The sequence below is a fragment of the Acinonyx jubatus genome, chromosome C2 (assembly GCF_027475565.1).
Source record: "Acinonyx jubatus isolate Ajub_Pintada_27869175 chromosome C2, VMU_Ajub_asm_v1.0, whole genome shotgun sequence".
Taxonomy (NCBI): domain Eukaryota; kingdom Metazoa; phylum Chordata; class Mammalia; order Carnivora; family Felidae; genus Acinonyx; species Acinonyx jubatus.
The window spans coordinates 154,363,609-154,380,773 of NC_069384.1; the positions used below are offsets into that span (position 1 = coordinate 154,363,609).

A 17,165-nucleotide genomic window follows, 5' to 3' on the forward strand; every position below is an offset into this window, starting at 1 on the left:
CTTAAGAATACAGTATATTATAACGCACACTTCACTGGAAGCAGATAAACGAGGAGAGAAGCAGGGGTTATGTGCGCGGGGAGTCAGCGTGGCTTTATTCTGACTTAATTCTTGCTCTCGTTAGTTGCAAAAGCCCTTCACAACCGCGCATTACCTGTGTAATCTGCCTCCGAAACAAAGCAGCTCCACCAAAGTCTCTTCCAGCGGGGCGGCCGGTCAGGTGAGGGGCGTCCAGGTGACCAGGGCGACGGGGCCCCACGCTCGGGGTGAAAGGCCGAGAGGCCTCGCACCGAGGACCCGGGCGCCGGCCGGGCGGGGGCGCAGGGGGCGGGGGCGCAGGGGGCGGGCCCCGCGGCCCCGCCCTGCGCGTCACGTGCTCGCCGGCCGCCAATGGCCGCCTCGGAGCCCACCTTGGGAACGGGGCGGGACGCCCAGCTGGCGTCACCAGGACAACGGGCGTTGCCGGCGCCGTGTGACTCCGGGCTGCGGGCGCGCTCGCGGCTCTTCGGCCATGGTGAGTCTGGGGCCCGCGCCGGCCGGGCCTCCGCGCCCGGCCCCGCCCGGCCCCGCCCCGGCCGGGTCCCGGCGCCGCCGCTGCTGGGGTCGGGCGGGCGGCGCCGGGGTCGCGGGGAGGCCGGGCCGCGGCCTGCGGGGCTGCGGGGCGGGGCGGGCCCGGGGGGAGGGGGAGCCCGGGGGGGACCCCCCCGCCTCCGCCCGGCACCCGTCTGGCGGCGGTGGGGGGGGGTGCGGGGGGGAGAGGGTGGCGCCCGCGACGCGGCGCTGTCTGCAGGGGGAGGTCTGGGCCTCCGCCGGGACCCCCGCCCGGTGGGCGGCCGGACGGCGTGACGCCTTTGGCCGCGGCGAGCCCGGGAGGCCCCCCAGGGAGGGTGTGGTTTTTTTCTTTTTTTAACGAAAGGGACCTGTGTGCCCACCGTGTTTTGCAGTCTGTGTGCTACCTGTCTCGTTCCTGCGCAATTACACGCAAATAACCTGACACACGGTCTGCATTTCTTCCCAGTTCATCATTCGTACAGGTCTTTTGGTAGTTGGGAGACGTGGATGTGTAATTTTGGGTGTTTTTTTTCCAAAAAAATGGGGGCACTGAGCTGGAGGCTCTTTCTGCCAGCAGCCCCCTCAGAGATTCGATTTGTGATCCGTGTGTGAACGTCTTAAGTGATCACTTTGATTCCCTAAACTTGTGAGTGGGCGTACCACCTGGCCCCCGTCAGCTCGTTTTTAAAGCCTCACTTGAAGACCCGGCCCCCCTGTTGGCTTGAGCAGACAGGGTTCAAGGAATTGCTAACCAAAGGTGTGATTTCCCCCCGGGGGGGGGGGGGGGGCTCCAAAGGGTGTAAGAGCAGAGGAACCGAACGAACTCTGCTGGGGACACAGCTTTGGTACAGCGCCTGCGAGAGGGGTTTGGGGTGGACAGTAAGGAAATGCCTCGTTTTCAGAACCAGGTTTTCTAACCGTCAGTAATTTCGTGTAGCTTTGCTCTTTCTCTGCAAGGTTAGTGCAAGTGCCGATAAGCTGAGATGGCAGGGGGCTCCCCAAGTGCCAGTTGGCCTGGAGAGAAAGCCTACCGTTTGGAACCCGGCAGGCTTTGTCTTTTCGATAAGTAGGGAGAGGCTTGGTAGGAGGAGGCGGCTGGCTGGTCTGTATCTGTCATTGACTGAGAAAACAACTGCCAGACGCGTGGCCTTTTGATAGTAGGGAAAAAACCATTGCCCACAAATAACAGGGCTTTGTTTTGTGTATGCTTCTTTTTCATTCTGAATGGCTTTTAAGTGACAAATTAATGGAGCCGGCAAGAGTTTCAGAAAACGAATTTTACAGAAAGGGGAATGTCAAATATTGCAGTGACTTTAATATGGTTTATGAGAGAAAAGCTCTTACAGTTACAGCCAGGAGAAAGTAAGAATGTTCAGGAATTAAATTTTCACAGCCCTCTGAAGTCTCCTGTTCCTCCCGCTGCCCATTTTTCTTTTCTTCTCCCTTGTCTGCCCCCTTCCATCCTCACCCACCTTGATTCACTATTGTGCCTTTTAGAGTTTTATTTACTTTAAAAGCATTCTGCTATACTTGTGTACTCGTGGTTGCTTTGCTACACTTAGAGATGATTTGCTTTTTGTCTGTTTTTAAGCATTAAGGTTTCATTCACGGAGAGGATTTAAGGGAGTGAGGAGCCGATGCCTGGGCTCCAAGGGGAGTGGGGGGGATGGTTGGTATAGGAGGCGGAATGAGGAGGGTGCCTGTGTGAACCCCAAAACTGCATCGGAGATCATAACATTACCCTTCACTAAATGCTTGAAAATAAGATACAACTTTAGCTGTTGATACGAGTGACTTTGCACGTGAATTTGGAACTCTGCTTAACTGTTTCTCAATGAAAATGTCTTCAATTAAGCCACTCGCTTCTATTGCTTCTGTAATGACACCTGGCATCTATTGTGTACATTCTACGTGAGATATTTTACCGAGCACCTCACATGTCTTATTTAACCCTCACAATAGCCCTATGAGGAATATACCATTTCCCCATTTTAGGGATGAGGAAATTGAGGCACAGAGAGGTAGAGAAACTTGCACAGGTCAACCAGCTGATAAATTAGGCGAGGTTACAAAACCAGGCAGACTGTCTCAGAACCTGCTTATGTAAACACTGGATTACACCGTAATGTATAGAGTATCAGTGTGTGTTCCCTAATTTACACGCCAGGTGTATGTTACAGAATTTGCTTTCTTACTTGGATTTTAATATTTTTGAGCACTTATGAATACTTGCATTTTGTGGTTCCTGGCACTGAGCTAGATGCTACAGAACAGAGTAGGCCTTCTCTTTTCTTACTTTTCCCTCCCCTGAAGGGAGATTACTGGATTGGGGTTCATACTCATGACTGTAATAGCTTTGAAAGTTTCTCCTGTCATTTTGGTTTGCATTCAGGAATTGGCACATCCTTTTTGGGAACCACAAAGACTAGTGTTTTACATAAAGCCATTTAGACTTAGAGAATGAATCTGTTTTAAAACATAAAGTTACATTTTCTGAGATTTTCCCCAGTAGTAACTTTCTACATATATTTTAGTTGTATATTCTAAAATTGTTACAAAAAGACAGCAATTTGATTCCTATGGATCAAAATAGACAGGGGATGCCTGTTGTCATCATGTTTTTTGCTGTTGCCTAATACTTTGGGGTGTAAAGCAGATTTTTTAAGGGGGAAATATAAAATAACATCGTATCCTACTGTTTTCCCAATCTTCGTTCATTCACTTGGACTTTCCCACTATTTTGGCCCTCTTTCTGTATTGTGTGTAGTTAGGACTTCTCGGAGTTATTGGGAAGCACAAGGTCGGGGGGAAGCTTTACAATAAAACATATCCACGTTTGCAGACAGTTTTGGTTTCTTTGCCATCAAATGCTACAATTAAGAGAGCTTATATGCTTATATAATGAGATCCATGTTAACAGATCATGAAAAGAAGAGGTTTATAAATTTTCCTTCTGTTGACGATATTGGTCTCCCTGTGGTCTGCACTGAGGTGGGGGTGGGGCATAACTTTTAGTAACTGTAACAATAACTTTTTCATAGAGCCCTTCCAAGAATGTCCAGTTTTAGAGTGATCACTTCATATTTATCTCACTTAATCCTTCCACATCCCTATGAGATTGACATTATTATACCCATTTAGCAGGCCCAGATTTAATGAGGTCACATGTCCAATGTCACATAGTGGCAGAGCCTGGATTGGAACTCAACCAGTCTGTCTCTAAAGTCTGGCATCTTAACCATCACACCATGGCTTCTTTCCAAACTGAAGATTGTTCCCAGTGCCTGGCATGAATGTACTTTGCCGAGATTAAGAGTGTCAGTGTTTTATCAGTTGAGCCAGCGAGCTTGTTTTTTATTTTATGACATACTCTCTATCATGATGTTGTTTAATGACATCCTGCAGGATTTACTTGGCTTCCTTCCTCCCCACTTAACAGTGCAGACAACCAGGGGCACCTGGCTGGTTCAGATGGTGAAGGGTCCGGCTTCAGGTCAGGTCATGACCTCGCGGTTTGTGAGTTCAAGTCCCGCGTTAGGCTGTCTGCTGTCGGCATGGAGCCCACTTGGGATCCTCTGTTCCCCTCTCTCTCAACAATAAATGAAAACGTTAGAAGAAAAAAACAAAAAACTGTGCAGGCAACCAGAGCTCGGAGACGGCCAGCCATGAATTGGGCTACACTTCTCCCTCTGCTTCCTGGCCTCATTTTGTGTCTCAGCTCTACCCTGTGTGGGGTCTCCTACTACGACCTCCCACACGGGGGTGGCCGTGAGACGGTGGGATGGAAGCAGAGGGGTCTAAGAAAGCACAACAGACAGTCGTTGGGGAAGTTTTTGTGGAGTCGGAATCCAGGCCCACACCCAGCTTTTCAGCGTTGCCCCTATGGATTGTGTTTCCGTTAGATTTTCTGGCCTGTGGTTTTCTCTCCAGCAGACATTGATTGTGTGCTACCATGTGCCGGTCACTCTTGTAGGCAGTGGGCACCCAACAACACAGCAGGCAAGGCCCTGACCTTAGGGAGCTTACGTTGCGGTGGCAGAAAGACGTCGTAAGCATGCAGATGAGGTGGTGAGAGCTCTTTGGAGAAAAGCAAAGCTGGGTGAGAGAGGGCGGGAGGAGAGGAGGGAGGAGTTGCTTTTTATATGGGTGGAAGCCAAGGTGCCGAGGTGACGTTTGAACAGAGGGTGTGTCACGGGGACGCCCGGGGAAAGGCCATTTCAGGGGAGGACACAGGTGCGAAGGTCCGATCATGCCTGGTGTGCTGGAGGCACAGCAAGGAGACCCGTGTGGCCAGAGTGTAGCGGGACCGGCGTGCAGGGTAGGAGGGGAGATCAAGCTAGTTAGGCCAATCACACAGGATTCGTGAGGCATTTGAAGGGCTTCGTCTTTCCCTTTGAGGGAAGGGGAAGCACTTGGCAGAGTTTAAGAAGATTGCCATGGTGTGACCGTTCCGTCTGCGCTGTGGAAGATACATTTGGGGTTGAATGAGGGGAGAAAGGACAAAAACAGAGGACACCAGATAGGACATTATTGTTGCAGTAATCCGTAGGATTAGTTGATAGATTCATGGTGGAATAGAAAAGAAAAGAAAGTCCAGGATGGTTTCCATGATTTGAGTCTGAGTGATAGGAAGGAGTTATCATGTACAGGGATGAGGACCAAGGGAAGAGTAAGTTTAGGGAATGGATAAAGAAAGCAGGTGTCGGTTTTGGACTTGATAAATTTGTGATCCTCATTAGGCATGTGAAATCTGAAGACACAGGCTTTCAGAAATAGTGTGATGCTATAGATTTTAAAAACACAAACTTCATTGAATCTTGAAGTATTAGGTTTGAAGAAGACGTTGACTTTCTCTAGCACAGTCCCTTCAGTTTACAGACTAGAAACACCGAGAGGTTAAATGGCGGGTACAAATAGCCTTTTACTACCGGTCGTGCAGTACGAAGGATGCTGGACTTGGAGTCAGGAAATATACGTTTAAATTACAGGTTTTCTGTTTGTTTGTTTTGCAAGTTCTAAACCTTGTGCAAGTCATTTATCCACCCTGTGTCTCTCCCATCAAAAAGAATAAGAAAGACTCCCACTTTCCATGAGGATGTTGAAAATGGCAAAAGTTAGATGTGTTTCCACCCTACCGGGGAGAAAAGGTGGAGAAGCTAGAAAATTGGCAGTTCTCTCGAAACCCACCAGAGAGCTGAGGACACAGAGAAATCTCGATGATTAAAACCCAGAACATAATGAGCTTTCCCAGAAAAAAAGCCTTCCCAGAGACACATAGATACTTCCATCCGTGGCTGGACAGCAGGAGGAAGAAGAATCTGCGATAGACTGGTAAAGAGAAACCAGCCAAACTTTATTGACTGCATACGGGCTGGAGTGACCATTTGGAATTTTTGAAGAGCCCCAGCCACAGAGGGAGGCCCCACCCCCCCTGCCACCTCTTTCCAAGGGGCCTTCACTGAGTCCAAGGAAGTAGTTAGTATGCTTGAGCCTGGGGTCAGGGAAAGAGCTAAGAATGGTCCTGAGGTGGATGAAGCCTTCCGAAGGCTAGAGGCAGGGCAGGACAGTTCCTAGAACTCTCTCTGAGCCACTGGAGGCTTTTACCAAGTGTCCAGTGGGGGCTGTCACAGGCTTGCGGGCATGGCGGGAGAGCTGACACACACTCCCCTGTGGCCATCCAGGTTTTCACTGTGGTCAAGGCAACAGCCTTTCAGAAGGTGGAGTCCAGAGTAACAGGGGAGAGAGAGACAGACAGATCTCCTGAAGGCACAGACAGCAGAGGGTGCTCTGGGAGAGCAAAGACAGCTCCCTGGCTGGCAGCAAGAACGTAACTTAGAGAAATCCCTGAGTTCAGGAAGCAGGCAGCTAAGTTGCACGGCTCAGGGATCTGGAAAGATTCACCAGTGCACAGATCCCGACTTCCCCTGAAGGGTAGGTTCTGAACTTGCCCTAAAATGATTTTAACCCAATCTTGAACCGAATCTAATAAATACTAAAATCTCAGACCCAGCTCAACCATAGATTAAAAGGATTCAGTTCCCCTTACCTCCCCACCCCCAGCCTAAGCAACCTAATTGAAAAAGGAACTGCATTTTATGGAGGTAAGTTACTGTTTGTTTTCATCCAAGTATTATTGACATATAACGTTGTTAGTCTCAAAGGTACAACATAATAATGCAGTATTTGTATATATTGAGACATGATCACCACAGTTGGCATAGTTAACATCTATCACCATACTGATTGCAAAAAATTTTTTTGTGTGTGATGAGAACTTTTAAGATCTACTCTCTTAGCAACTTTCAAATAGATGCAGTACAGGATTACTATCTAGTCACCATGCTGTATGTTAGTTTACATCCCCGTGACGTATTTATTTTACAACTGCAAGTTTTTACCTTTTGACCCCTTTCACCCATTTGGCGCACTCCCCACCCCTGGCCTCTGGCAACCACAAATCTGCCCTCTGTATCTATGAGCTTGGGTTTTTTGTTTGTTTGTTTGTTTGTTTTTAATTCTACATATACATGAGATGATAGTATCCTTGTTTTTCCCTATGTGACGCATTTCACTTAGCATAATGCCCCCTAGATCCATGTCGTTGCAAATGGCAACATTTCCTTCTTTTTGTGGCTGAATCATGTTCCTTGTATGTACACCACATTTTCTTTATCAGTTCATCCATCAGTGCTCACTTAGGTTTTTCCATATCTTGGCTATTGTAAATAATGCTGCAGTGAACATGGGGGTACAGATACCTTCTCAAGCTATGTTTTCGTTTTCTGCAGATAAGTACCCAGAAGGAGAATCTGTATCATAGGGCAGTTCTATTTTGAACTTTTTTTTTTTTTTTTTAATGTTTGTTTTATTTTTGAGGGAGCGAGCACAAGCAGGGGAAGGGCAGGGGAGGGGGACAGAGGATCTGAAGCAGGCTCCACTAACAGCAGAGAGTCTGATGTTGGGGCTCAAACCCATGAAGTGTGGATCATGACCTGAACCGAAGTCGAACGCTCAACCTACTGAGCCACCGAGGCGCCTCCTGTTTTGAACTTTTTAAAGAACCTCCATACTGTTTCCTATAGCAGCCGCACCCATTTATACTTCCACTAACAGTGTACAAGGTTCCCTTTTCTGCACATCCTTGGCAACACTGGTAATTTCTTGTCTTTTTGATACTAGCCATTCTGGCAGCTGTGAGGTGACACCTCATAGTGGTTTTAATTCGCATTTCCCTGATTAATGATGTTGATGACCTTTTCATGTACGTGTTGGCCATCTGTGTGCCTTTGGAAAAATATTTAGATCTTCTGCCAATGTTTTTAATTGGATTGTTTGGTTTTTTGCCATTGAGTTGTAGGAGTTCTTTGTATATTTTAGATATTAACCACTTATCAGATACATTATTTGCAAATATTTTCTCCTATTCAGTAGGTTCATTTGTTGATGGTTTCCTTTGCTGTGCAACAACCTTTCGTGTGTGTGTAGTTTGATATAGTCCTGCTTGTTTATTTTTGCTTTTGTTGCCTTTGTTTTTGGTGTCAAGCCCAAAAAATTGTCACCAAGCCATCGTCAAGGAGCTTTCTTGCAGGAGTGCTGTGGCTTCAGGTCCTACGTTCAAGTTTTAATCCATTTTCAGTCGGTTTTTGTGAATGGTGTGAGATAGTCATCCAATTTCTTTCTTTTGCACGTGGCTGTCCAGTTTTACCAACACCACTTATTGAAGGGACTGTCCTATTCGCACTGTATATTCTCTACTCCTTTGTCATAAATTAATTGATCATATATGCATGGGCTTATTTCTAGACTTTCTAGTCTGTTCTGTTGATCTGTGTGTCTGTTTTTATGCCAGTACCATACTATTTTGATTATCTTTATAGTATAGTTTGAATTATACAATATGATTGTATATTGAAATATATAATCTGGGATTGTAATGCCTACAGCTTGGTTCTTCTTTGTCAAGATTACTTTGGCTCTTTGGTGGCTTTTGTGGTTCCACACAAATTTTAGGATTCTTTGTTCTAGTTCTATGAAAAGTACTATTGGTATTTTGATAGGGATTGCACTGAGTCTGTAGATTGCTTTGGGTGGTACGGACATTTTAAGAATAGTAATTCTGGGATGCCTGGGTGGCTCAGTCTGTTGAGCGTCTGACTTCAGCTCAGGTCATGATTGCACGGTCTGTGGGTTTGACCCCACGTCAGGCTTTGTGCTGACAGCCTGGAGCCTGGAGCCTACTTCCGATTCTGTGTCTCCCTCACTCTCTGCCCCTCCTCTGCTCATGCTCTGTCTTTCTCTGTCTCTCAATAATCAATGTTAAAAAAAAATTAAAAAAACAAATAAACACTAAAACAATTCCAAGAATAGTGATTCTTCCAGTCTGTGAAGCATGGTCTATCTTTCCATTTATTTTTGTCATCTTCAATTTCTTTCATTACTGTCCTACAGTTTCCAGAATACGGGTGAATTTACCTCCTTGGTAAATTTATTCCTAGGTATTTTATTATTTTTGATGCAGTTGTAAATGGGATTGTTGTCTTCTCTTTCTGCTAGTTTGTTATTAGTGTGTAGAAACACAACTGGTTTATTGATTTTGTATCCTTTATTGAACTGAAACTTTACCAAATTCATTTATTCTAACAGTGTTTTGGTGGAGTCTTTACAGTTTTCTATATGTAGTGTAATGTCATCTGCAAATAGTGACAGTTTTACTTCTTCCTCTCCAATTTGGATTTCTTTTATTTCTTTTTCTTATCTGATTCCTGTGGCTAGGATTTTCAGGACTATTTTGAATAAAAGTGGTGAGAGTACACCTTGTCTGATTTCTGATCTTAGAGGAAAAGCTTTCCGCTTTCACTATTGAGTATGATGATGTTACCTCTGGGTGTGTCCTACATGATCTATGTTTATGTTCCCTCCAAACCCACTTTGTTGAGAGTTTTTATCATAAATCGATGTTGAATTTTGTCACATGCTTTTTCTGCATCTATTGAGATGATCATATGATTTTTATGCTTTGTTAATGCGGTGTATAACATTAATTGATTTGCAGGTGTTGAACTATCCTTGCCTCCTGGGAATAAATCCCACTTGATTGTGGTGTATGATCCTTGTAATGTATTTTCTTAATTCGGTTTGCAATATTTGAGGATTGTTGCATCTGTGTTTATCAGAGACAGTGGTCTGTAATTTTCTTTCTGTCTTTCTTTCTGCCTTTCTTTCTTTCTTTTGTAGTGTCTTGTCTTTCTTTGCTTTCAGTACCAGTGGTGTAATGCTGGCCTTGTAGAATGAATTTGGAAGCATTCCTTCCTCTTCTGTTTTTTGAAATAGCTTGAGAAAGATAGGTATTAACTCTTCTTTATGTGTGTGGTAGAATTCACCTGGGAAGCCATCTGGTCCTCGACTTTAGTTTGTTGAGAGTTTGATTATGATAATAAATATTTTTTATTTTAGAGCGCATGCAAGTGGGGAAGAGGGGCAGAGGGAGAGAGAGAGAGAGAGGGAATCTCTTTTTTTTTAAAGTTTGAGAGAGAGGGAGAGAGAGAGAGAGTGAGTGAGTAAGCTAGGGAGGAGAAGAGAGAGGGAGAAAGAAAATGAACCTCAAGCAGGCTTCATTCTGTCAGCACAGAGCCTGATGTGGGGTTTGAACTGACAAACCATGAGATCGTGATCTGAGCCGGAGTCAGCAGTCGGATGCTTAACTGACTGAGCCATCGAGCATCCTGAGAGGGTGAGGGACTCTTAAGCAGGCTCCCTGTTCAGTGAAGAGCTGACACGGGGCTCAATCACATGACCCTGGGATCATGACCTGAGCTGAAACCAAGAGTTGGATGCTCAACCAACTGAGCCACCCAGGCGCCCTGGGAGTTTTTTGATTATTGATTCTATTTCATTACTGGAAATTGCTCTGTTCAAAATTTTTATTCCTGATTTAGTCTTGGAAGATTGTATGTTTCTAATAATTTATCCATTTTTTTCTAGGTTCAGTTTGTTGACATGTAACTTTTTGTGGTAGTCTCTCATAATCCTTTGTATTTGTAAGGTGTGGTTTTTAACTTCTTCTGTTTCATTTTGGATGTTATTTGATCTCTCTCAATATTTTTTTTATATGTCTGATTAAAGTTTTATCAAATTTATCCTTTCAAAGACCCGACTCTTAGTTTCATTGATTTTTTTTTTTTTTTCTGTTTTATGATCTCTATTTCTTTTATTTCTGATCAAAGAACCGGCTCTTAGTTTCATTGATTTTTTTTTTTCTCTTCTATTTTTTGGTCTCTATGTCATTTATTTCTGTTTCATTTTATTTCTGATCTTTATCATTTCCTTCTTTCTGTTAACTTTGGGCTTTGTTCTTTTTCTAGTTCCTTTAGGTGTAAGTTTAGATTATTTTTAGAGATTTTTGTTTTTTTCTTCAGGTAGTCCCGTATCACTATGAAATTCCCTCTTAGAACTGCTTTTGCTGCATCTCTTGGGTTTTGAGCTGTTGCATTTCCATTTTCATTTTTATCTAGTTATCTTTTGATTTCTACTTTTTTTTCTTTTTAGGTTTTTTTCACTGTGATTGGAAAGGATACTTGCTATGATTTTAGTCTTTCTAAATTTATTGAGATTTGTTTTGTGGCTTAACGTGTGATCCAACCTGGAAAATGCTCCATGTGCAACTGAAAAGGTGTGTTTTGATGTTTTTTGATGGGATGTTCTATAATATTTGTTAAGTCCATCTGCCTAATGTGTCATTCAGAGCCATTGTTTTCTTAACGATTTTCTGTCTGGATGATCTATCTATTAATACAAGAGAGGTGTTAAAGCTTCCTACTATTACTGTATTACTATTTCTCTATGCCTGTTAATATTTGCTTTATATTTTAGGTGCCTCTGTGCTGGGTGCATAGATATTTATAATTGCTGTATCCTCTTGTTGGCTTGGTCCCATTATCACTATGTAATAATACCCTTTTTTGTCTCTTGTTACAGTTTGTTAAAAGTCTATTTTGTCTAAGTATTGCTACTCTCATTTTTTTTTCACTTCTGTTTGCACAGAATATCTTTTTCCATCCCTTCACTTCCAATCTGCATATATCTTTAGATCTGTAACAAGTTTTTTGTAGGCAGCATATAAATGGGTCTTTTTTTTTAATCCGTTCAGTCATCTTCTGTCTTTTGAATAGAGCATTTAGTCAATTCACATTAAAAAAAATTTTTTTTTAATGTTTATTTTTGAGAGAGGGAGAGAGACAGAGTGTGAGCAAGGGAGGAGCAGAGAGAGAGGGAGACACAGAATCTGAGGCAGGCTCCAGGCTCCGTCTCTGTCAGCACAGAGCCTGACATGAGTCTCGAACCATGAACTGTGAGATCATGACCTGAGCTGAAGTTGGACACTCAACTGACTGAGCCACTCAGGCGCCCCTATTTTTAATTTTTTGAGGAACCTCCACACTGTTTTCCAGGGTGGCTGCACCAGTTTGCATTCCCACCAGCTGTGCAGTAGGGTTCCCCTTTCTCCACATCCTCACCAACAACTGTTGTTTCCTGAGTTGTTAATTTTAGCCATTCTAACAGTTGTGGGGTGGTATCTCATTGTGGTTTTGATTTGTATTTCCCTGATGATGAGTGAGTTGAGCATCTTTTCATGTGTCTGTTTGCCATCTGTACATCTTCTTTGGAAAAGTGTCTCTTCGTGTCTTCTGCCCATTTCTTCACTGGATTATTTGTTTTGGGGTGTTGAGTTTGTTAAGTTCTTTGTAGATTTTAGATATGAACCCTTTATCAGATATGTCATTTGCAAGTATCTTCTCCCAATTCCATTGGTTACCTTTTAGTTTTATTGATTCTTTCCTTTGCTGTGCAGAAGCTTTTTAGAAGGTCCCAGTAGTTCATTTTTGTTTTTGTTTTTCTTGCCTCTGGAGACTTGTTGAATAAGAAATTGTTGCATCAAGAGGTTGCTGCCTGGTTTCTCCTGTAGGGTTTTGATGGTTTCCTATCTTACATTTAGGTCTTTCATTCATTTTGAATTTATTTTTATGTATGGTGTAAGAAAGTGGTCCAGTTTCATTCTGCGTATGGTTGTCCAGTTCTCCCAGCACCATTTGCTAAAGAGACTCCGTTTTTTTCTATTGGATGCTCTTTCCTGCTTTGTTGAAGATTAGGTTGGCCGTATATTTGTGGGTCCATTTCTGGGTTCTCTATTCCATCAATCTATGTGTCTGTTTTTGTGCTAGTACCATACTGTCTTGATGATTATAGCTTTGTAATATGACTTGAAGTCTGTAGGAGGATTGTGATGCCTCCAGCTTTGATTTTCTTTTTCAGCATTACTTTGGCTATTTGGGGTCTTTTGTGGTTCCACACAAATTTTAGGATTGTTTGTTCTAGCTCTGAGAAGAATGTTGGTACTATTTTGATAGGGATTGCATTGAATGTGTAGATTGCTTTGGGTAGTGTCGACATTTTCACAATATTTGTTCTTCCAATCCATGAGCATGGAATGTTTTTCCATGTCTTTGTGTCTTCTTCAATTTCTTTCATGAGCTTTCTATTGTTTTTAGCATACAGATTTTTTTTTTACCTCTTTGGTTAGGTTTATTCCTAGGTATTTTATAGTTTTTGGCGCAGTTGTAAATGGGATCAATCCCCTGATATCTCTTTTTGTTGCTTCATTATTGGTATATAGAAACGCAACTGATTTCTGTACATTGATTTTGTATCCTGTGACTTTGCTGAATTCCTGTATCAACTCCAGCAGTTTTTTTGGTGGAGTCTTTCGGGTTTTCCACTATCATCTACAAAGAGTGACAGTTTGACTTCTTTGCCAATCTGGACGCCTTTTATTTAGTTTTGTTTTCTGATTGTTGAGGTTAAGACTTATAATACAATGTTAAACAGCAGTGGTGAGAGTGGACATCCCTGCCGTGTTCCTCATCTCGGGGAAAGCTCTGTTTTTCCCCTTTGAGGATGATATTAGCTCTGGGCCTTTCATATATGACTTTTATGATGTTAAGGTATGTTCCTTCTATCCTGACTTTCTTGAGGGTTTTTATTAAGAAAGGATGCCGTGTTTTGTCAAATGTTTTTTCTTCATCTATTGATAGGATCATATGGTTCTTATCCTTTCTTCTATTAACGTGATGTATCACATTGGTTGATTTGCAAATATTGAACCAGCCCTACAGCCCAGGAATGAATCCCACTTGATCATGGTGAATAATTCTTTTAATGTACTGTTGAATTTGATTTGCTAGTATCTTGAGATTTTTTGCATCCACATTCATTAGGGATATTGGCCTATAATTCTCCTTAAAAAAATTTTTTTTTAATGTTTATTTTTGAGAGAGTGACAGAGAGGGTGTGAGTGCCTCCCCCCCCAGGGAGGGGCAGAGAGAGAGGGAAACAGAATCCAAAGCAGGCTCTAGGCTCTGAGCTGTCAGCACAGAGCCCAACATGGGGCATGAACCCATGAACCATGAGATCCTGACCCAAGCCGAAGTCAGACGCCTAACCGACTGAGCCACGCACCCCTGTAATTCTCCTTTTTTGTGGAACCTTTGTCTGGTTTTGGAATCAAGGGAATGCTGACTTCAAAGAATAAGTCTGAAAGCTTTCCTTCTGTTTCTAATTTTTGGAACAGTATGAGAAAAATAGGTATTAACTCTGCTTTAAATGTCTGGTAGAATTCCCCTGGGAAGCCATCTGGCCCAGGACTCTTCTTTGTTGGGAGATTTTTTGAAAACCGATTCAATTTCTTTGCTGGTTCTGGGTCTATTGAAATTTTCTGTTGCTTCCCATTTGAGTTTTGGTAGTGTGTGAGTGTCTAGGAATTTGTCCATTTCTTCCAGATTGTCCAGTTTGTTGGCATGTAATTTTGATAGTATTCTCTGATAATTGTATTTCTGTGATGTTGGTTGTCATCTCTCCTCTTTCATTTGTGATTTTATCGATTTGGATCCTCTCTCTTTTTGAGAAGTCTGGCAAGGGGTTTATCATTTTGTTTATTTCAAAAAAACCCAGCTCCTAGAGTCATTGTTCTGTTTTTTTTATTTTTATTTTTCATTCTGTATCATTTATTTCTGCTCTAATCTTTATTATTTCTCTTCTGCTGGCTTTGGGCTTTATTTGCTGCTGCTTTTCTAGCTCCTTTAGGTGTAAGGTTAGGTTGTGTATTTGGGACCTTTCTTGCTTCTTGAGATAGACCTGAATTGCAATGTATTTTCCTCTTAGGACTGCCTTTACTGCATCCCAAAGGGTTTGGACTGTCATGTTTTCATTTTCATTTGCTTCCATGTATTTTTAAATTTCTTCTTTAATTTCTGGTTGACCCATTCATTCTTTAGTAGGATGTTCTTTAACCTCCCATGTATTTGGGGGCTTCCCAAGTTTTTTCTTGTGGTTGATTTCAAGTTTCATAGCACTGTGATCTGAAAATATGCGTGGTATGTCAGTCTTTTTGTACTTGTTGAGGGATGCTTTGTGACCCAGTATGTGATCTGTTTTGGAGAATGTTTCATGTGCACTCAAGAAGAATGTATATTCTATTGCTTTAGTATGAAATGTTCGGAATATATCTTCATAAGTCCATCTGGTCCCATGTGTCATTCAGAGCTGTTCCCTTATTGATTTTCTGCCTAGAGGATCTGTCCATTGTTGTAAGTGGAGTAGTAAAGTCACCTACAATTACGGTATCATTATCAATAAGGTCATTTATGTTTGTGACTAATTGACTTATATGTTTGGGTGCTTTCACATTGGGGGCAATAAACATTTAAAATTGTTAGCTCTTCTTGATGGATAGACTCCTTAATTATGATATAATGCCCTTCTTCATCTCTTGTTACAGTCTTTGTTTTAAAATCTAGTTTGATATAAGTATGGCTACTCTGGCTTTCTTTTGACATCCATTAGCATGATAGATGGTTCTCCATCCCCTCACTTTCAATCTGCATGTGTCCTCAGGTCTAAAATGAGTGTCTTGTGGGCAGCATATCCATGGATCTTATTTTTGTATCCATTCTGATACTGTATGTCTTTTGGTTGGGTCATTTAGTCCATTTGCATTCAGAGTGATTATTGAAAGATATGGATTTAGTGCCATTATGTTATCTGATAGATTTCATGTTTGTGGTGATGTCTCTGATCCTTTGTAGTCTTTGTTGCTTTCCACTCACAGAGTCTCCCTTAGGATCTCCTGCAGCGCTGGTTTAGTGTTGATGAACTCCTTCAGCTTTTGTTTGTCTGGAAAAGCCTTTATCTCTCCTTCTATTCTGAATGACAGCCTTGCTGGATAAAGGATTCTTGGCTGCATATTCAGCCATTGAATATTTCCTGCTACTCCCTTCTGGCCTGCCAAGTTTCAGTGGACAGGTCTGCTACTACCGTTATGTGTCTCCCCTTGTAGGTTAAGGCCCGTTTGTCCCGAGCTGCTTTCAGAGTTCTCTCTTTATCTTTGTATTTTGCCATTTCACTGTGATATTTTGCCATTTCGTGGTGTTGACATGTTTTTATTTTGTTTCGTTTCTTGGAATCATTTAGCTCTCTAATTCTCCCCTAGTGATCTAGTAATTTCCTTTCCCTCTTTTTTTCAGCTTCATCATTTTCCATAATTTAACTTTTATTCCATCTATTCTCTCCTCTGCTTCTTCCATCCTTGCTGTCACTGTATCTAGTTTATTTTGATTCTCATTTATAGCATTTCTTTAAATGTTTGTTTATTTTCGAGAAGGGGGAGGGGCAGAGTGAGAGGGAGAGAGAGAATCCCAAGCAGGCTCTGCAACTGTCAGCACAGAGCCTGATGTGGGTCTCAAACTCATGCACTGTGAGATCATGACCTGAGCTGAAGTCAGATGCTTAACTGACTCAGCCATCCAGATGCCCCCATTTATAGCATTTCTTATTTATCACAATAAATAAGAATAAATAAATAAAAACTAGTTCTTAGGTCTTTGATCTCTGCAGCAAGAGATTCTCTGCTGTCCTCTATGCTTTTTCAAGCCCAGCTATTAGTCTAATGGCTGTTACTCTAAATTCTTGTTCAGATATATTGTTTGTATGTTTTGAGCAATTCTCTGTGATATCTTCCTGAATTTTCTTTTGAGGAGAATTCTTCTCTTTTGTCATTTTGGCCGTTTCTGTCTTTTGTATGTTTTAATAGCTGCACCTGCGAGTACTACTGGATCAAAAGGGGTACACTCCAGGGCCTGGCACTTCAGGAAGTGTTTTTGGTGCATCCTGTATGCGTCCTGTTGTTGCATTTTGGCTGCTCTGTCTCACTGGTCAGTGCTCTGCAGAGCTCCTCCTTGCGTGTAGTGGTGGAGCGTTTGGACCTTCAACCAGGTGTGCTTTGATTTGTTTGTTGAAGTAACCCTGGAAAAAAGGAAAAACGGGAGGGGGGAAGCCTGATCCCATAAAAAGACAAAAATGAAAGGGCAAAAAAGAAGAACCAGACAGATAAAAACAAACAAACCAACCAAAACAAAACAAAAAAACCAAAAGGCTAAATCCAGAGAAGGGGAAAGGAAAATAAAGAGGAATAAGAGATAGAAAAGGTGTAAAAAGAACAGAGTAAAAATGCCTGATCAAACAATTTATGTATATGTATAAGTCAGAAACTATAAGCCTAATTC

At 42.5% G+C, this 17,165-nt stretch overlaps 2 protein-coding genes across 7 annotated transcripts in view; one reads left to right on the forward strand and one right to left on the reverse strand.

The window, feature by feature from the left end:
• SUSD5 (sushi domain containing 5) overlaps positions 1–326 on the reverse strand; it is an 81,456-nt gene extending 81,130 nt beyond the window's left edge. Inside the window, exon 1 of the mRNA XM_027040562.2 lies at positions 155–326. The gene's annotated coding sequence lies outside the window, so the exon portion shown is untranslated. The remainder of the gene's footprint in view (positions 1–154) is intronic.
• Positions 327–390: 64 nt separating this feature from the next.
• FBXL2 (F-box and leucine rich repeat protein 2) overlaps positions 391–17,165 on the forward strand; it is a 111,212-nt gene continuing 94,437 nt past the window's right edge. For 3 of the 6 annotated variants that reach the window (XR_008298101.1, XR_008298102.1, XM_027040559.2), the window contains exon 1: positions 445–514. Coding sequence is in view for 3 of the 6 variants with exons in the window: in XM_027040558.2 (XP_026896359.2) it covers positions 391–514 (124 nt within the window). In the remaining 3 variants the exon portion in view is untranslated. Of the gene's footprint in view, positions 515–17,165 lie in introns of all 6 variants that reach the window. The other 3 variants (XM_027040560.2, XM_053221737.1, XM_027040558.2) reach the window with 2 other exon arrangements.